This window comes from Hypomesus transpacificus, chromosome 26 (genome assembly GCF_021917145.1).
Source record: "Hypomesus transpacificus isolate Combined female chromosome 26, fHypTra1, whole genome shotgun sequence".
Taxonomy (NCBI): Eukaryota; Metazoa; Chordata; class Actinopteri; order Osmeriformes; family Osmeridae; genus Hypomesus; species Hypomesus transpacificus.
The window spans coordinates 4,085,706-4,106,618 of record NC_061085.1 but is presented as its reverse complement, the minus strand read 5'-3'; the positions used below and the strand labels follow the sequence as shown (position 1 = coordinate 4,106,618).

Here is a 20,913-nt window from a genome sequence, read left to right as displayed (position 1 = left end):
GAGAAAAAAGTTTGACTTACCTACCATTACTTCGGAATGTTCCAGGTATGCACACAACCCATCAAAACCTCTTCTGCGTAATTCCCAAAGGTCCAAAGTATCTAACCATGTTGAGTAATTGTCCGAACAGTGAATTATATCCACACATAGCCAGGATCTTGTTGCTTCATTCTTCCTTTGCCAATAATTTTTATTTCAGTCTCTCACGCACAATCGCTCATAGGAGATGATGTGGGTAGAGTACAAACGCGGGGATAGTCTTAAAATGGCCGCTGAGCTATCGATTGACACCTTGTTTGACCCAATAGGAGCTTCCATGCCCCGGTGACAGCCCTCTAAAGCCAACCAGGTCTGTGCGTCCCGCCCCCCCCCCCCCCCCCCCCCCCCCGCCCCCTTTACACAATTTTTTCTAACTGGCTTCGACTGGCTCTGAAATTAGCTAGTTATCCTTGTAGCTTAGCGCTAGCTGTAAATGGCAATACCCCATTTGCTAGGTGTTGTGGAGCCTTCAAAATAAAAGTTGATTGCGCAATATGGTTGATAGAATCAGTGTTCTTTGTGCGCCAATCCTGGGAATCAGATAAAGCACTCCAATGTGTTCATGCTTCAGTTTTTGTGTTTCAGTAATACTAATGAGGGATTTAGCTGTTATATATGATAGTTCTAAGTACCACCTTTCATTAGAGATGTCAATTATACCTTTTTATCCTAAGAATTTGACCTTGGTTACAAAGGTCATTCTGGAGTCTCCAAAAGGCCCTTTAAGAAAACGCCTGGATGTACTCTTATAAAAACATGGGTCAAATATGAATATATTGTGGTATTATGTTTGACTTTTGATTTGTATTGGGTAAGGCTTCAAGCTGTGGTCCAATTCTGTCTTCCAGCTAATACCTACCACCTCTAGGCCTCTTCAGGCCTCTGTTTTCAAAACAAAATCTAGGTGGAAATAGAAACTTTCACTTTCCTTGTGTTCAAGCTTCTATTACTCAACACCAGTAGGACTGACAGGGGTCCTGACAACAAGGAACATAACTTCAGAGTGTCAGCTTTCAAAAGAGTCCATTTACATGCATGTACTCCAAATGGTTAAAGAACAGCTGTCAATTTACTTTGGGTATAATGTTTAGGCGTTTTTAGGCACATTTAACAAGAACAAGAAGAGGTTAACAACATTTCATGTATGTGTGATCACCATTTGCTTAACTTACTACTAGTTGTGCCCTGTGCTCATTCAATATAAGTCTATGGTTCATTCAGCTCAATGTAAATCATCTATCGGCCAATGTGAACTTTTGTGCTAGTGCCCTGTTAGTATCCGCGAGCACATTTGCAGGCAACTTTTATTGACGTAGGCAAATAAATGGGGTGCTAGTTTACCCATTTCGGATTGGTTTCAAACTTAGCAAAAATCTGGAAAAATAATTCTATGAAAAAGCTAGTAGTATGAGCCAGGTTCGAGAATGGAACAAAAATTATTGGGGGAGATAGTTTAGTAAATATTGACTTTTTGAGTTAATAGAATAAAAACGACCGGAAGACACGGGAACCTAACCGTAAATGCAATACCACCTACATCCACCGGGGCCGTTGCTTCAAGCCGAGGGGCGAGGGGTGTGGGTCTGCGCACAACTGATGGCACGTTGTTGAGATTGAAAAAGATTGAAAATGGTGGCCCCGCATCTACAATTCTCTCCTCTTGTGATTGGTAGTCAGATTAAACCAATCAAAACCGTTTCTGCCCTCAGGACAACTTTGCGTAAAGAAAATTCCCACAAGGAAATGAAGAACATTTCAATTAAAAATAAAACTGAGAAAATACATTATTATTGCATTTGGTGTTGTTAGCATGGTAATGAATATAACATTTATAACCAAATAACGTAACTAAATAACGCCTTCCGTCCATGCTCTGGGCTCCCCTTAGCGACGGATGCATGCTAATCAGGGATGGCCCTCTCAACATCTGTCATCGCCGTCAGTTCATGCTTATCAAGGACGGCACGCTGAACATCATCGCCGTACGTCCATGGGAAGATCAAGCCGCCATCGCCGTCCGTCCATTCAAAGACTTCCCCTAGCGACGACGTCCATATGTACGTTCATGACGCTCTGACGGATTTAGCCCCTACTTGTCTTACTTTGCTAACTATTTTAGACAAACGAAAGGTTACTTCAGTCTAAAGAGTAGCCTTTTACTAACTTAGGCAATTCGGGCCAATCACACCAAGAGCATATTTTTTAAACATTGCACTTAAAACCCCATTGTTAGCTATGGTACGCCAGTACAGCTCTGTTAAATTCCATATGCGCTTTTTGTCTAGGCGTTTTTGAGACAGACACTTTTCTAAATTATTATTATGTGTTTTGATTTTGGTGTGCCACCCCAAGATTTTCCCTTGCCTCATCTGGCCACCCCTATGAAAAATTTCTGGGGGCGCCACTTCCTAAGTACAGAGCCTGACATCCTACTTCTTAATATGCTCTAGTAGGTTATACACTGAGCATGCTCTATGTATATACTATGGGTATTGTTCATTTGTCAACAATAAAATTAAATACGTTCCCATGTTCATGCTGTAAAACTTGCTGGGGTAAAATATACATCAAATGATTTATTTCCCAAATGTCTTTATTCAGAATATGTTGAAACTACACATTAAGTCATTGCCCTAATTCTGAGATTAAGTTTTGCATAAATGTTACTTCTCCAGACTTGTACTGTGTAATGTAATATACACATGTATTAAGATTGTACATTTATAACACTACACAGCTATGGCACTCCAGTCCCACGGATCTTTGATATTTGAAGGGACTCCTACTTAAATCTGTCTGTGGGGGCCACGCCCTCACCAGGATGTGTACCAGGCTTACCTCTTGCTAGACAACAAGCTCAGTGTGACGTGCTTATATTTTACATTTTTTTACATTTAGTCATTTTAGCAGACGCTCTTATCCAGAGCGACTTACAGTAAGTACAGGGACATTCCCCCCGAGGCAAGTAGGGTGAAGTGCCTTGCCCAAGGACACAACGTCATTTGGCACGGCGGGGAATCGATCCTGCAATCTTCTGATTGCGAGCCTAACTCCCTCACCGCTCAGCCATCTGACTCCTTATATGAGCTGAAGTAGAGAGCACTTGGACACATAGAGATGAGGGCTGAGGTAAGGGATTATAGGAGGAGGAGGCACATGCAGTTATGGTAAAAACTTTGTCATGGGTAAGCAGGAAACACTTCTGTTCAGTTCGGGGGCAAGGAGTCCTAAGCATACATGGTCAGCTGGAGCCACTGTGTGGAAAGAGAGGGAAACCAGATTTGGAAAAAACACAAGTTAAGATGGATCCTTACATATCCCTTTAGTCCTTTAGTTTTGTTGTGACGTCTGTGGTTGGGCTCACCTCATCAACGTTGAGTGAGATTGTACCGCGTTTTTCTTTATCAAAGGCATGGAACGCCCCTGCAAGAAGACCACAGACATCAACATCCTAAACCATACAAATCTAGGATTTGTGGGTCATTTAGTTTACCATCTTGATTCTGGTGTATACTCACTGAACATTCCCTCAAGCCTCACAAAACAGCAGATGAAGCTGTCAAAGTCGATGTTGAGATGTTCGTCAGCATAGCGCATTGCGATGATGTTGTACAGCTGGTTGTTCAGACGGAAGCCTGTAATGACAAAGGCTTTACTTGTATTTAACGGTAGCTGGACGATGATGGCACATTTAGATCTTGGAGGAGAGTAAATCATGTCCTTTGTGGTTTCTTACCTGCATCATTGACAGCGTTCCTCATCTCAAAGCTACTGATGGAATTTAATCTGTCTCTATCATAGCGCATGAAAATCATCTGCAGAACAGAATTCCCCTGATTATTAGGTTTTAATATCACGTTTGCGAATGAGTTTTAGGTTGTCAGTGCCATTCAACAGATGGTAATGAAATTATGTACTTTTTAAAACTTTATTACTGAGAAAAACAACAAAAACTGTAATTATTTGTTATGAGGATAAATTGTCTGTAGCCCAAAGATTAAGCCTTTCACAGCAGATTTCCAGCAGGTTAGGTTTAGGGATGGGCATTAGTACCTGAACATGACAGCGACGATCGATTATAAAAGCAATGATCATGTGAGTTTGAAAATACATTTTATTCTTTTTTTTCTGAATGGTTATTATAGCTCAATTTCGGGCGGCAGCTTGAGCTCTGATTGGTTAGCTTTGCGAAGCATGCGGTATAACGTTCAGACAGAAGAACAGAGAGAAACATGGCTTCAAAGTTGTGCAGTGATGTCTGGCTTCACTTAGACAAAATAGATGAAAATACTGTAATGTAATCTGCCATATACATAACATCATGAGAACACTAGCTATAGAATGTAGCCTAGTGAATTATTTTAGCTTTACTTGCCTGTGTTTCAGCACATGTTAGAAGAGCGCATCCAGAATGGGAGCCAGAATGGGAGTTCTGGCTATAGCACCTAACTGCAGTTGCATCCTTTTGTGCAGATACAAGTTGTAATGTTACATTTATGTTGTGTAGCCTAACTCGGACATCTGATTAATCTCATAGGATGCGTCATAGAAGGGGCTTCAGTTTATTGGAGTTAATTCACATACTCAGTTTCACCTCATGCAGCTATTCTATTTCAGATGTTTTTTTTTCAATAACATTGATGCAGCATTAGCAGTGTTATTTTTTCATGTCATATGTGCCCCCTGAGTACTCAATTTTTGAGACATTGACAAAAATGCCTATCCATAGTTAGGTAGGTAAGATAGGAACATCTTTTATTTGGGTAGTCACATGCTATTAGTTACCCTCCAACCATCAACCTTGGGATCCCCCCAAGGCCTCTGACACACAACGGGTACACAGTACATAATGCTCCAACAGATAGACTTTCTTCCTACCTGCCACTGTTTAATCTTGTTCCACAGGTGTTTGAACTCATTTAAATTCAGTTTCCCTGTCCCATCCGTCTAAAAGCAGAAACTGAGGACGATAACTCAAGCCAAGAAAGCTACTCAGTCTACATTATACACAGGCATAGATTTTCCCATATGCCCACTATAAATGACCAGTAGTAAGTGGTAAGCAAGATGACAGGGAGTAACTGTGGCAGGAACTTCTGAGTCATAAAACATGTATTCACGTGGTACAATGTACAAAAATGATACATCCATAAGAGCAATCATGCTCCTACAACTCTCCAAGCTGAACCCTTCTGTCTTCATCTCATTATCTGTGGAGGGAAACAAGAATCAGTCCAGTACATTCACACAGGGAACGAGGGAAGGAATGCTCAACTGAAATGCACTCACATTTTTCTAGAACCCGCTTCATGATCACCTTGAGTTCATTGGCACAGATTTGCATATCCTAGAAGGAAAAACAAGCTTTGCACAATAAGACATCTTGGTTTTGCTCTGTTCTTTACAAAGATGTTGAACACATTTACCTGCCCCAGTCCAACTTTGTTTCAGAAAGCTCTGGTACAGTACTCACATTACCACCAATCTGCTGGAAGATGGCCCTGAAGTGTTTGTCTTGCTCACTTTCCACTGGTGTTTGTACTTTGGGCTGAGAGAGAAAGGATGAGAGATAGGGACAGAGGGAATGGGGATGAGGTGAACAGACTAGTGTGAAGCATTCATTTCTGATATTGGAACCATGGTATTTTCTTCCTTTGACACTGAAACTATAGTTTAATTGTTTGTTATGGTAATGTGCATTACCCCTTCACAGCGGCTCTACTCTAACTCTACAACAAGGCAGAACCACATACCAATGATAGTGAATGTGTCAATACATACACCTCTAAACAGGTGCAAAGGCCACTGACATTTAGAAACTGTTTTCTATTTGATGGGACTGTTTAAGTGTCAGTCAGCAGATGTGTGGCTAGTTCAGCTCAGGTTTCAACCCAGTCCGTGACCTGAAGTTATACCAGGTCAACGGTCAAACTGTGCTATGGTTACAATATAACCAACAGCGTTGTTTGGTTTGCAATATTACCAGAATATTTTTTAATATTTGACCTCTGTGAAAGTGTACTGTGCACCTGACTTGATAAACATTTTCCACACGCATTTTTCCGCACACACAATTTTTTTTTTTTTCAAAGGGAAAATTGAAAACCACCTTGTCTTTTGACTCTTTCTTCTTTTTATCTACTTCAATGTCATACTGTTGGATCTCCTTATTGGTCTGTGACCTGTCTGACACGAAGAGGATGGGCTGTGTGGTGCAGGGAAGTTGGAACAGAAAGGAGTCAGGTCAAAGAAGAAGAGGTCAAAGTGTCAAAAGCCTCGGCCAGGGGATGGAGCCGGAAGGGCAGTAGGAAGAGATGATGTAGGAGGTCATGGAGTTGAGACAGAATAGAAAAGACAGAATCAAGGCTAAGGCTTAGGCAGTTATCCTCGCTGAAGTGTGCAACCTCTTAACAAATACACACACAAATGCATTACCTCATATGTTGCTTTACTGTTTTTGCCGTTCTGCACAAGAGGTTGGAATGGAAAACAGTGACATGGAAGAAAAAGAATGACATGAAAATGACAATTTTCAAGGACCTTCATTTGTAACAGGCACTGCGTGTACATGATGGTATAAATTCGAATCTAGCTTCATTCGGATGATGCGAATTTTTGGGGCAACTGCTATTATCCGAATATATATGGCAGTGAATAAACCGAATCATTGGCCGAAAGCATGTCATATCCCAGTACGATACATGGCGCTGTTTTCATTACAACTAGTGGTGATTCAGCCCTTTCCGCTTGACCTCTTCACCACTATCAACATCAACATTTCGAGAAAGACGGCGAACGGAGAACAAGGTGAAGCTACGTCCCTCTTCGTGCATGATGACAATAAAAGTACTACGAATGCAAACGGCGCTATTGGCTCGCATTGTTTGTGTGTTTCTGCCTGGCCGGCTCCCGGCAGCGACAACTTATTGTCTTTTTCGACTTCCAGGTCATGACCTGGGAGTGAGGGCGGCGGGATCTCAAGCATGCGCAAAGACGCAAAGTTCCGTTCATAGTCCAATTCACCGTTTACAAGCATGCGATGTCCAAATTATCAACCGACTCGGATCGAGTTATCTCGGGGTGTCGATCGGATCGTAGTCGGACCGCAATTATTCAAACAAAGGTGTTTACAAGAAATGGATAATTCTATTTCAGTCCAAATAAGCCAGTAATTCGAAAACCAACACCTTTCACATTTGTAACAGATTAAGAACTCCTACTTGAACAGAAGTTAAGCAGCTGGACATGAGATGGTAGAGATACAGATGGTAGAAAGAGAAATGTGAACAGCACAGGTGCAGGGAAAACAGACAGATCCACTTTCTCACCAGTACACTGTTATCCTCGATGGTGTTTCCCATTTCCCTAAGAAATAAGGAAGAATGTTTTCAGTACATTGCTATTGTCTACCATAGAGACTTAACTGTTATCGTCCCCTCATCCATTTACGTACACAAAAACAGACCAATACTCAAACATGATGTGATCACGCACAAGTATTTAACACTCAAATATAATTACCAATCAATATAATTGATTACTGTCCCACATACACTTTTTATCCTGCTAAATATTTCTCCCACCTCCACCAAACTCTTACTCAGACATGCTTCTCTTCTCTGAAAAGACCCTGAGGATGAACTCTGTTTCCTGGTGGGGCTCAAAAGTAGAGGGGATTATCACATACTCCCCGGGGGGAAGTCGGAAGCGGTCTGTCACCTCACGGAGGTTGACGTAAGACTTGCATTTAGCCTTGGAGGCGTTGTAGAGGAAGAAGTCCTTTTGCAGGTGCTGTCTGCTACCACACATCTGCAGGCCGGTAAAGAGAGAGAACAGGAAGAGAAGTGGAAAGATGGGAAGAGGGGGATGCGTAAGTACAGGGCTCGTTTTTTAACATTTAGGATTCTGTTTTCATGTGTATTTATGGGTTATGTTCAGAGGATTTGAAGACCTTACTTAGTGAAAAGAAACATGTAGACACATTATGTTACAGTAAGACGGCAGCAGCCAGAGCTACAAGTCATGTAGCTTTCCATTAAGAGGCAGAGGCTAACACATAAACAGCACTCTGGATACAGGTGAGAGAATCACCACATCAAGGTCCTCATTCCACAGGATCATACCTCCTCGGGCACCTGTGCAAAATAATATGAACAGACAGAAAAGCACAGTAAAATCACTAGCACCTTAGAGATCATTATTTCAGGGGCAGGAGCCCCAGTATAAATCTGCTGTGCCCCAGTAAAATCTCAAGTTTTAACAATTTACTTTATTAGTCAGTGTATTCATTTAGATGAATTCCAAAAACAAGAAGTATCCCAATCAACGCAGTTTAACCGAAACACAAACTGATGCGTGCCGCAGAATTCCATGTCCGCGCACTCTTCTGTTATTCCTATAATAGCCACTGCAGCGGCACACACAAGTAAAAAACCCTCAAAGTAATAGGCCTACCAATGTTTGGGGCTACCTCGTTGTTATGATCAGTGACCTATGCTCTTTTGTATAGCTCTCTCTTTGAAGTCGCTTTGGATAAAAGCGTCTGATAAATGCATAAATGTAAAATGTACCGATCATCTTATTTAGACTCAAGCATAGTAACAACATGAGTCAAAAATATGATATCACATGAAGCTCAAAAAACTGGATTTGCACTCAAATTATTGGGAAAAAATTGCATTAAGATTAGTTCTGTCAGTTTAACGCGTTATTAACGGCGTTAACGCAAACCCAAATTAACGGCGTCAATTTTTTTATCGCGCGATTAACGCTCTTTTTGGCCTAGCAAACTTTGTAGTTTTTTTCACGTGCTGTTGCAACAATTACCGACGTTAGAAAGACTACAACACCACACCGGATCTAGCTAGACCGGAAATAAAACAACAGGCACGCCACACACACACTTGTTTGGCTTGCGAGCCGGCTAAAGAGTAGTAGCAGAGCCCGTTTACGGATATTAGACATTCTCTGGTAGTAGGCTAACGTTACGTTTTGAGTGGATGGCGAGCGCGAGACGCCGAAATGGATGCCAATAAGATTCTGAATGGGAAGTTTACTTTTAAAAAGTTGCCAAATGGTTCCATTGACAAGACCAAAGTGGTCTGTGTGTTTTGTCGTTGTAAACTGAGTTATCATCGCAGCACGTCCAGTCTGAAATACCACTTGATGGCCAAGCACACAGCTGATGCGATTTATGCGAATTCTCCGCCCCATCGTCAAAGCCAGGCGATTGCAATGTTGTTTTCAATAAAAAAATATTTGCACGAAGCAATCCGAACCACTTTTCCATGTTGATAAGAGCTTTAAAATTGAAAAAAGAATGGGACAAAAAGAAATCAAGGGACATTTAGAATAGATAAAAATGTGCGATTAATTGATTAATCGCGAGTTAACTATGACATTAATGCGATTAATCGCGATTAAATATTTTAATCGTTTGACAGCACTAATTAAGATGCATTAACTATTGATGTCCATGCCAAAGCTATATTCAAACTTATGTTCCTGAACTGTACGTATAGTGGATTAAGCAAGGGAACTATTGTGTGCATTGTGTTGCGCACTTCTTGTATGCAGCCAGCATGGAAGAAAATAAAGTGATATGAATAAGGAGGGGCCTGTGTTCCAGTAGAGCTTTATGTCTAGCAACAACCCCTGCATGGCACGTTTGGAATTTGGCTTTGGCATGTCATTTGGCTTTGGCATGTCATTTGGCATGTATGGCTGTACCTCGTAGATGCAGAAACCGATGTTGAAGAGCTTAGTGCCCATTTGGCGGTTTCCCTTTTGCATCAGAGCCACCACCACGGTGCACACTAACTCGCCGTCCTCAGGATCGTCATCCTCCTCATAGAGACGTAGGCGATATTGGGGGTTAGTCCAGTACGTGTCTGTTGGGAGGGCAGACAGTGTTAGTCACAATGGTGCTGACAGCCACACTCGAAAAGGGTGATAATCACCAGAGATCCAACAACATGCTACAAAACTTTCTGTCAGTGCCTGCAGGTATAAAACACTGTTTGCACATGCTGATACTTTTCATCTGGAGAGTCTATAGATGACCCAAGCCAATTGTTGAATATCAGAGCTGTAGTTTACTTTCTGTTAATAGTTTCTAGCAGTGAGCAGATGTTGAATGTTTCCTCTCTGCGCCCTATTCCTATCATTTTCAAACATTCACATTGTTTTTAGGCAGGCATCAAAATTGAATGGTAGGGGCAGGATGTGTAGGTTTACCTGGGTAATTCCTGCAACCCCCGGCAGAGCTACCTCTCACCCAGCGACCCTCGTTTATCACCACCTTCCAACTTTGGATCTCGTCCCCCATCAGACTGTCTGGGGTCAAGTTACAGATCTCGATCTTTGTGAAGTTCTTTTGGAAATCTTCAAAGGACATCCTACATAGCAAGACAGAAGGGAACTTGACATTTCTTAGCAGTAATGTCACCTGCAGGTATCTTCACTTACAAGAGTGAAATGGTGGTTGTAGAGGGACATTCTGTAGAGGATGTTTGGAAAAAGGTTTCAGTTTTAGAGGTCTTTTCTCACCAAAACTCGCTGTCTTCCGCAGTCTGCTTCTTCAGCTTGTCTTTGTCCGCTCTGGAAATGCTGGACCAGTCATCTGCTCTATTGGACGGTTTGCAAGTGAAGATGACAAAATGACTTGGCACAATCATTTTAAATGATGCAGGATCCTTTACTGTTATGCAGAGCTACTTTACAAAAACAAATGTAAATCAGGTTGCTTACTTTGCACTCCACGGCCCATTCCATAGGACCACACCCCAAGGATTCCTTAATTGTATCAGATGAACCATGGTGTTCTTTGTCACCTTGTTACACTAAGAAAAATGATTTTCTGTCAGTAATGTATGTGTCAAGCTAGTTTATAATGTTCCAGTGTTGCATTAATGCAATAAGAAACTAGAGAAGGGTGCAATTTCTGTTGAAATTGTGAGGTGTGCTTGTGTCGGTTGCAAGGGCATAGGTTTGGTCTCAGATTTTGTGGGGACACCCCCCCACTAAAGTGAACTTTTACTGAGAAGATTGTGATTCTTTTTGCGTTTAGTTTAGACAATAGCCTCTTGCGTTTATAGTACTCTAAAGTTAAACTTGTTAAACCTAACAGCATCTTTACTGGGTTTCTGAGTTTCCTATAAATAATACAATAATCCATTCTTGAATAAATATGATTGGTTGAGCATCCTAAAACAAAACAGCAATGCTGATGACTCCAAATGAATTGACAATTTGACATTAATTAGAACCTAATTAGAACCTTTCCTGACCTGATGCTGTTTCCTCAGCCTGCTCTACATATGTAGTGGTTTGATGCCGTCTTTCATGCATACAAAATGGTTCATTCCTTTTGTAGCCTATCCTATGGCTAGCAAGTTTAACCCTCCTACCATATTATATACAGTGTTATTTGGAAAATTTTCATAAAATAATGATTCATTATATTTGAATAACCAACAGTGTTAATTTATTCACATTGCTAACTTGTTTTTTCCAGCACGTGTCTAGCAATGCAATGACGGTCCTTTATTAAACTGTGAATCCGGTGGACTCCCTTTTATTTATCTGCATTGTGTAGGCTACACTCACAAATACACTACATAAACATAATATAAAAAACTGATTGCAAAATGTCTCAGATCCACTGTTTATTGTGACTGCAAGATTCTAACTTAAGGTACCCAGGTGAAAAAAAGTATACTTTAGAGCAGGGCTCCAGACTAACTTTTTTTACTTGGAGCACAGTAGCCCCTGATTGAAAATTTTAGGAGCGCAAGCAGAACATTTAGGGGCACACCTTATATTGACCTGCAATGCATTTATTAATGTAACTAGAGAGGGTACAATTCAGTGGCAATTTTAGACCCTTTTTAGGAGTGCTCAAGCACCCCAAAATTGTATCTCAGCACCCCTAAAAATTATATATTTTTTAATATATTGTTTATTATCATTTGATGCTGGTAGTTCCTGAAGAAAGGGACATCCTTAGTTTTTTCATTCAATATTTTGCATAATAATACATACATGTATAAATTGTTATCCAGTGCATTTAGGGATTTATATTAGCAAGGGGGTATACGTTTAGCACTTTTGCAAGGCACTGTAGCAGAGCTGCCAACTCTCACGGTTTCGCCGTGTGACACACGCATTTCACCCATTTCTCATGCTCTCACGCCACACCTTGTATATCTCACGCTGAAAAGGCAACGCCAAACAAGTAGCCAAACTAAAGTTGTAAACATTAACGGACGACGCGCAGGTTAACCGAGTGAAGCAACATTGACGCGCAAACAGCCGTGCATGGCCGCGGGAACTAGGGGTGCTCGAGGGGGCTGCAGCACCCCCTGACAGCACGAGAATTTAAAATGATATGACTTAAAAATCCACCACCGTGGCACAGCTCCGCAGTAGCGGACTGGCATTCGGGAGCACCGGGAAAATAATAACTATGGAAAACCAGGGAAAGAAACGTAGGGTGGGGCTGAAAAATTAAGAGACAAAGAAATCACCTTTACTAGACAAGGTTTTACCAATTGAAAAACGGCTGTTTATTTTACATGAAGCTCAACTATTTTGCGCTCAAATAAAGGCCAAAAGGCTCAAAAGAGATTGAACTCCCTAACTCGCATCCCATTGAACACAGACTATGCTTGCATTAGCAGGGCAGCTGTGGTGGCGTATATGGGGGCCAGTTCTGGTGGGCTGGTCTGGATCAAAGTCCAGGGCCAATTTTTACTCCCAGTTCCTCCCTGCCGCCCCGCAACATTAAGCCCCCGCCAGCACCCCCCTGATAAAATATGTTCCCGCGGCTATGCAGCCGTGTAAACTTGCCTTTGGGGGGAGTGAAACCCGCAAAAGCTCGCCCGGGGGGGGCTACCAAATCTCACGCCAAGGTTTTTGGAAAAGTTGGCAGCCCTGCTGTAGTCATGTCACATTCTCATTGGGGGCTGAGCACCCCTAAAGGTCTGATCCTAGAATCGCCCCTGGGACAATTTCTGGGGAAATTGTGGGGTGTGCCTGCGTCTGTTGCAGATGGGTCCGTTTTTTTTACTGTCATTTTTACAGCTGATATACAGCGACGCACCATATAAGCTTGAGTTTAAATACATTATTTAATGTGACATTACGTACAGTACATGCAAGTCTCATCAGTCCTCTGACCCCACAACAGGATACTTGGTGAGTTTAACAGCGCAACAGCTCAAACACAAGCAGGGATAAAGTAGCAATGCTAGTGCTAAATACGTATTTAGCTGCTAGGCTCCATGACGTCGGGTAAGAAAGGCTCGTGAAACTGCTCACCAAAAAAACTAAGGGGAACCCACTTGTCTGGCAGATTAAGTAATGTTCGTAGGAACCAAGAGAAAAATAGCATTGACTTTACAAGACCTTTAGCTAGGTTTATAGGTACCTAGCGAAAAATAGCCTCAACTTTTCTAGACTTTTAGCTACGGTGTTACCTCCCAACTGGTTCCCAATTTAACTGGTTCCCCAGCTGTGCGTACACCTATCAGTCTGCCTCTATCACCAGATTCGTCACATTTTCACAATAGTGATGGGAAGTTCGGATCATTTTACTGATTCGCTTCTTTGAATCTCGTTCAGTAAAATGAACTAATCTTTTTTCGAGTCATTTGTTCCATTCAACGGGGGGGGGGGGGGGGGGGGGGGGGGGGGGTGAAAATAACAAAACCAGTCAGTATGATGACTTGAGCAAAAAAAATACATGTTGTTTTGGTTCTTCTGAATCAACTAGTTACCGTAGACACTTCCCGAATGTAGGTTACTCATCACGTATTTGGAGTTGACTCAAGGCAATAGCCATACTAACCACGATATCACAGACCCTTAATGACACCACAACATGTTGCCTAAAGGCCAACGTAGTTAACAAATTTGTGACTGATCTAATCATGTTCTTCAGTAGCTCGCGGTGTAATGCAACGGATTTCAACCATGCATGTATATTTGCTTGTGGGATCAAATTCCATTGGAGTCTTTTATTTTCTTAGCTTCCATTTATTAGGGTGTGAATGGCTGTAATGAAGTGCTCACTACATTTGTTCAGAATATACAATTATGAAATGAATTGATTTCAAAAGATATAGCGAAGAAACACTCAGCCATAGGTAACACAAATTGCATAGGAAACACATTTTTCCATGTTGTGTTACGCGTATTTTGATCGTATTGTCTGGGTTAGCAGCAACGTTCTTAGTATGAATTTTTAATATGTGGTGTCAGAAGGAGCTTTGATGTCGTGGTAAATACGCCTATTGCCTTCAAACAACCCCAAATACATGATTAGTAGCCTACATTCGGGTATTGTCTATGGGAACCAGTTGATTCAGAAGAAGCCAAATCAAATTGTTACCTGAAGCCCAACGTAGTTAACAAATACGTAACCATTTAGTTACCTTTTCAGTGCTGGTATAGCTCGCGGTGTAAACAACGGCCTTTCGTGTGCACGTATTTTTGCTCTAGTGCAATCGAATCCCACTTCATCCAACTCTTCAAATGTTTTATTTTGTCTCCATTTATTTTGTTGCGAATGGTAGTCTAATGTAGTGCGCACGTAGCCCATAGGCCTACTTTCCGCAACAAATATGAGATCCGACTTGAAAATCGCCAGTAATATGTTTGTGAATTTGTGACGAATCTGGTGATAGAGGCAGACTGATAGTTGTACGCACAGCTGGGGAACCAGTTAAATTGCAGTAGGAGCTAAATCTCTGAGAGCGTCATGGACGTCCGTCCATAGACTGACGGCGATGGCTGCTGATCTTTGCATGGATGGACGGATGGCGATGCCATCAGAGTGCCGTCCATAGAGGGAGCATATATTTTGGACGGCGATGGATTAGCAGGGACGTCCGTCGCTAGGGGGAGCATAGATCATGGACGGCGTCATAGCCGTCCATATGGACGTCCATAGAATGACGGCGATGGCTGCTGATCTTTGCATGGAAGGACAGACGGCGATGCTGTTCAGAGTGCCGTCCATAGAGGGAGCATATATTTTGGACGGCGATGGATTAGCAGGGACGTCTGTCGCTAGGGGGAGCACTTATCATGGATGGCGTCATAGCCGTCCATATGGACGTCCATAGAATGACTTTAGCAGGCTGTTGAGCTAACAGAACTGCCGAAGGCTACCATAGCATGTAGCTAGCTACATTAACTTTGAATGACTCAATCTTTTGTCAAGTTAATTTGTATGAATTGTATGTTAGTGTAGGCCATATATTTACTTTATTATTTTTTATCAGAGCCACTATCAGAGCCACCAGTCAGTAGCTCCAATGTTGCGCACGAACTTTGCGCATGAACGTTGAGCGGAGACAAACGCAAAACACAATACGATTGGAGCCAAACCAAAGCCGTCAAAGGTTACCATGAATGTAGCTACAGCAACCGAGGATGCTACTGACTGGTGGCTCCAAATCCACCCATAAAACACTTTAAACTGACGGCTTAAAAGACCTAAAGGGCAATGTATTTCATAGGGTCATAACACAATGTTAACATTTTAAATTAGTCTTTATTAACAATTCTCGAAATAATTAAAATATGTAGGCTAGGCAAACCATAACATATTGTTTTTCAAGTCTATATTGTCATGAGATTCTATTGTTGATTGGTCTTCTTTTGTACGTGAAAAATAAAGGCGTAAATTAACCTACACTTAAATGCAATTCATACAAAATAACGTGACAAAACGTATTGAGTCATCCACGGTTGCTGTAGCTACATTCATGGTAGCCTTTGACGGCTTTGGTTTGTCTTAATACATCGTATTGTGTTTTGCATTGGTCTCCGCTCAAAGTGAGAGTTTGTTGTTTTGCGTTTGTCTCCGCTCAACGTTCGTGCGCAAAGTTCGTGCGCAACATTGGAGCTACTGACTGGTGGCTCCAAATCCACCCATAAAACACTTTAAACTGACGGTTTAAAAGACCTAAAGGGCAATGTATTTCATAGGGTCATAACACAATGTTAACATTTTAAATGAGTCTTTATTAACAATTCTCGAAATAATTAAAATATATGTAGCCTATATCTAAGCAAACCCAAACCATAACATTGTTTTTCAAGTCTATATTGTCATGAGATTATACTGCTGATTGTGTAAAAAAATTAATAAAGGCGTAAATATATGGCCTACACTAACATGCAATTCATACAAATTAACTTGACAAAAGATTGAGTCATCCAAAGTTAATGTAGCTAGCTACATGCTATGGTAGCCTTCGGCAGTTCTGTTAGCTCAACAGCCTGCTAAAGTCATTCTATGGACCTCCATATGGACGGCTATGACGCCGTCCATGATAAGTGCTCCCCCTAGCGACGGACGTCCCTGCTAATCCATCGCCGTCCAAAATATATGCTCCCTCTATGGACGGCACTCTGAACAGCATCGCCGTCCGTCCATCCATGCAAAGATCAGCAGCCTTCGCCGTCAGTCTATGGACGTCCATATGGATGTCCATGACGCAAAAAAAGATTTAGCTGCCTCTCTTAAATTGGGAACCAGTTGGGACATAACACCGGTACTAATGCAGAAGGAACTCTGATATCGCTGTCTTACTAGAACTTCGTATCTATGCGTCGTTGCTAACATGTGCTGACATTGTGCACACCCAATGAATTCAAAATTATTGCATATTCACATTTGAAATACTACATTTTAAATATACAAAGAAAAAGTGTACTGCTGTGAATATATAATAAGTATACTACCATCGTGCTCTTTCCAATTTTAACGTTAATACTTTGAACACACTTTTAATATATTATAAAATAAATATACTATATATATATTATAAGTAAAACGTATATGTAATTTCTAGACAACTGGAACTTTGTTTTTAAACATATTATTTGTATATTTTAAAATGCATGCTAAAAATAATCTTTGTAACAATGCACTTAAAGCTTACTTTAAAAATAAACGTTTGCTGACATTTTGGGATATTTTCAGTTACTAGTGAGTGAGGGAGTCAGATGGCTGAGCGGTGAGGGAGTCGGACTAGTAATCCAAATGTTGCCGGATCGATTCCCCGCTGTGCCAAATGACGTTGTGTCGTTGGGCAAGGCACTTCACCCTACTTGCCTAGGGGGGAATGTCCCTGTATTTACTGTAAGTCGCTCTGGCTAAATGACTAAATGTAAATGTACTATCGAAGTCCCTTCATTAATTCAGCCTTCAGTGTACTGGTATACATTTGCTGCACTCTAGTGTGTAGTAGAGTGACTAAAAATGACTAAATGTAATTTTTTTACAGTTTTCTTGTGCTTGTGTTGCTTCTATTTCAAAGCGGCTTATAGTCCGGTTTTAGAACAAATAAGTAGCTTCTTTCAAGATCTCTATTTAATGCTCAACACTTGAACGTTGGCTTATTACTTGAATGAGGAGTTATTTTCTGTGTCGTCTCAGTTACACTATCAGGGCTTGGAAATACAGACTTGCTAAAGTAGACAAATGGCTAGTAGAACGTAACATTTCACAATAATTTCAGTTAATCAAACAACTGCAAGACCCAGTGAAATGTTATAGGCTACCTAGCAAGCTAATGCTAGCATCGCTAACATTACTAACATTACAACTTTGGTAGTGTAACCGAGCTCTTTGTCAGTTTGTTTTAGATAAAATGGTTAGGGCTGCAACAACAAATAGATTAAAATTGATTATTAAAAATGTTGGCAACAAATGTCATTATCGATTCATTGTGTCGCGCGATTATTACGCCACTAAATATGTCGCATAAATGTTTGAGTATTAAAAAAAAGTTTAGTTGAGCGTGGAGCGGAGGTAGAGGAATGGCCATCGGAGAGACGTTGTTGAGTAACGTTGTTCTGAAACACATGGCGGAGGCAGAGAAATCAGTACAACCCAAGTCATCCAAGGTGTGGGAGCATTTCACACTAAATACATCGAAACAGTGTGTTGGGATGGGCGATACCAATCTCTTTTTTTCGATCCAATACCAAGTACTTTCAAGACCAGTATCGTCGATATCGATACCGATAGTTCTTTTAAATATTTTATTTTAGTAATTTTATAATGCATTCTGAAAGCCATCGTTATTAATATTGAATAAACTGCAATGGGCATTACGCGTCTGTGTTGCCTCTTAATATTGAATAAACTGCAATAGTAGTGATGGGAAGTTCGGATCATTTTACTGATTCGCTTCTTTGAATCTCGTTCAGTAAAATTAACGAATCTTTTTTCGAGTCATTCGTTCATTTCAACGGGGGGGGGGGGGGGGCTATACGTCCACTGCAAACAGGTATGATATTCTCATGTAGGTTAGTGCATGACATGTGCACCAGCAGATACTATTTCAAAATTAATTCCTGCATTAAAATAATGTATCATGAGTTTGTATGATTTGGTCATGTATTATCACACTAGCATTTAATTATCACGTCAAACAATTACACTGCACTAAACGGTAAGTGTAAATGTAAAGTGAAAATAACAAAACCAGTCAGTATGATGACTTGAGCGAATATCATTCTTTCACGTCTTACTAAAACAGCGGCCACACGAAAGGGAATAAGGAAACTGTTTCCTCTACTAAAAAATACAATGCGGGTCACGTGATAAATGATCCAAAGACTCGTAGAAAGACCGATTCGGGAAAGGAACGAATCGTTTGTTTCCTCTAGCTACAGAGCCTATGCAGTGTGCTTTCACTGAATGAGAGTGAGAGAGCGCGGCGCGCTACCGCTGATGAACTCATGATAAGCAGACACAGCGGAAGAAAAAAACGTTCTTATTTAAGTCAATTTCTATAGTATACGGTCTTACTATTATAAAAATATTCTAAAATCACTTGTTTAAAAGAAATCCCAGGTAGGATCGATATTTCACATTGAGAATCGATCCTTTTGATACCAATGCCAGTATCAAAAATATCGATACTTTAGGATCGATCCACCCATCCCTAGTGTTAATTGACCGAGGTGAATCTAAATTTGACATTTGTCTCACATTCAGAAGACGCTACTTTGCAGCATCATGTTAGGGACCGGGTGAAAACAACCCATACCATTTTGAAAAATGTCGATTTTTATAATATTTTTTGGAATGTAAAACCTCAAACAGACACCAGAGTATCTTAATGTCTGGTATACTTCCACAGCCTTTACTTTTTCAATGAAGTTTTAAATAAAACTCAAATAAATTCCTCATCTTGGAAAGTAGCATTAAATCCACGCTAATATTAATAACTTTTTAAAAATTGTCACATAAAATATGTCTATGTCCATATATTTAAAGTGTACTAAGTATACTTGAAGTTGTTCCACTTTAGCACATAAAAGTACACAATACACTTGAAATTGAGCTTTAGTACAATTTAATTACAACTAAAATATACTTAGTACAAGATTAGTTGTTCCAAAATAGCACACTTCAAATTAACTAATCATTCAATAACTTGAAGTATACTGATGATTAATCAGTCTTCAAGTATGCTAAGATTTAGTATACTTAGCATATTTTTTTTTTACCTGGGTGGTCTGATAAACATTCAGGTACGTAGCATTCTAAAATTATAGCTTGACTTCTATGCGATCCTACTGCACACCCCTAATCAATAGACCAATTTTCTTTTTGTAAACATTCTGGATGCACGCTCAATGTGGTTGCAGAAAACCGGGAAAGGATAGCATTTATAATGGCAAAAGCACCACACGGATAATACAAATAGTTAGATTTAAAAAGACCGAAAAGGTTAAGGAGGTCCTAACCAGACTCTCGTGGTTTTATCTGGGTCGGTTGCCACTCCCGTGGCAGAGATTATTTGGCCTAAATACTTCACTTCCTGCTGAAAGAAGTGACATTTCTTCAAAATTATGATATCATCCAAATACAGCAAGAGGGTTTGAAAGCTCTGATCTCCAAATATGTACTCCATCAACTTCTGGAAGGTACTGGGAGCATTACAAAGTCCAACAGGCATACGGTTGAACTCAAACAACCCAAAAGGTGTGCAAAAAGCAGTCTTTGCCTTGTCTTTCTCCGCCATGGAAACTTGGTTATAACCGCTGGCCAAGTCTAGACTACTGAACCAGCAGGCACCTGTCAAGGCGTCCAAGGACTCTTCGATCCGTGGCAATGGATAAGCGTCTTTTCGGGTCTTTGCGTTCAACTGCCGATAGTCCACGCACAGCCGTATGTCACCGTCTTTCTTCTGCACGATTATGATGGGAGAAGAGTAAGGGCTACAGCTTGGTCAAACCACCTTTCTTTCTAACAGTTCATATATGTGAGCTTTGGCCTGTTCATACCGAGTTGGGATTAGTTGTCGGTAATGCTGCCTAATAGGCAATTCATCCAATAAAGGTATTTCATGCTCCACTAAACGAGTACAGCCTATGTCCCAATCTCCTTGATTGAACACACCCCAATACCTTTCTAACAAAGTCCTACACTCCTGCTCTTGCTCAGAAGTAAGGGTAGGCCAGGAAAGAGCTGACGGGTCAGGGAGGGGGGTGGTGGATGCCCTCTGTGATTGAACAACAGCTATTTGGCCCTGAACCCCACCTTCCTGAATGGTAATATAATTTCTCTCTTGCCTTAACTGAACTACATGGAGCTCACCTAAGACAGTATGGAGTTGAAGCCACACATCCCGCACACTTATATTTACAACAGGTAGGGTGACCTGACCATTGTGAACTGCAAGTAAAGCCTTTGAGAGCCTGCAGGAAGTTGACCTTCCCTAAACAAGGGCTCCAAAAATACAAAGGGGAGGGTGGCCCTAGATACCTGAGGACAAGCTGTGGTGATACATTTTAAAGATCCTGCAGGGATACACATAGCTGGACCTTGGACTTTGACCCTGC

General features: G+C 41.0%; 1 protein-coding gene across 9 annotated transcripts in view; it reads right to left on the bottom strand.

Moving 5' to 3' along the window:
• Positions 1-2,989: 2,989 nt before the first annotated feature.
• capn3b (calpain 3b) overlaps positions 2,990-20,913 on the bottom strand; it is a 133,220-nt gene continuing 115,296 nt past the window's right edge. For 4 of the 9 annotated variants that reach the window (XM_047049565.1, XM_047049564.1, XM_047049557.1 and 1 more), the window contains 18 exons: positions 10,789-10,880; positions 10,588-10,665; positions 10,276-10,436; positions 9,769-9,929; positions 8,163-8,174; positions 7,640-7,848; positions 7,368-7,404; positions 6,475-6,504; positions 6,149-6,244; positions 5,513-5,587; positions 5,329-5,386; positions 5,185-5,249; positions 4,918-4,986; positions 4,415-4,501; positions 3,776-3,854; positions 3,558-3,674; positions 3,404-3,462; positions 2,990-3,293 (listed from right to left, as the gene is read on the bottom strand). In XM_047049565.1, coding sequence (XP_046905521.1) covers positions 3,267-3,293; positions 3,404-3,462; positions 3,558-3,674; positions 3,776-3,854; positions 4,415-4,501; positions 4,918-4,986; positions 5,185-5,249; positions 5,329-5,386; positions 5,513-5,587; positions 6,149-6,244; positions 6,475-6,504; positions 7,368-7,404; positions 7,640-7,848; positions 8,163-8,174; positions 9,769-9,929; positions 10,276-10,436; positions 10,588-10,665; positions 10,789-10,880 — 1,512 coding nt within the window. In that variant the 3' untranslated portion in view covers positions 2,990-3,266. The remainder of the gene's footprint in view (positions 3,294-3,403; positions 3,463-3,557; positions 3,675-3,775; positions 3,855-4,414; positions 4,502-4,917; positions 4,987-5,184; positions 5,250-5,328; positions 5,387-5,512; positions 5,588-6,148; positions 6,245-6,474; positions 6,505-7,367; positions 7,405-7,639; positions 7,849-8,162; positions 8,175-9,768; positions 9,930-10,275; positions 10,437-10,587; positions 10,666-10,788; positions 10,881-20,913) is intronic. The other 5 variants (XM_047049558.1, XM_047049560.1, XM_047049559.1 and 2 more) reach the window with 5 other exon arrangements.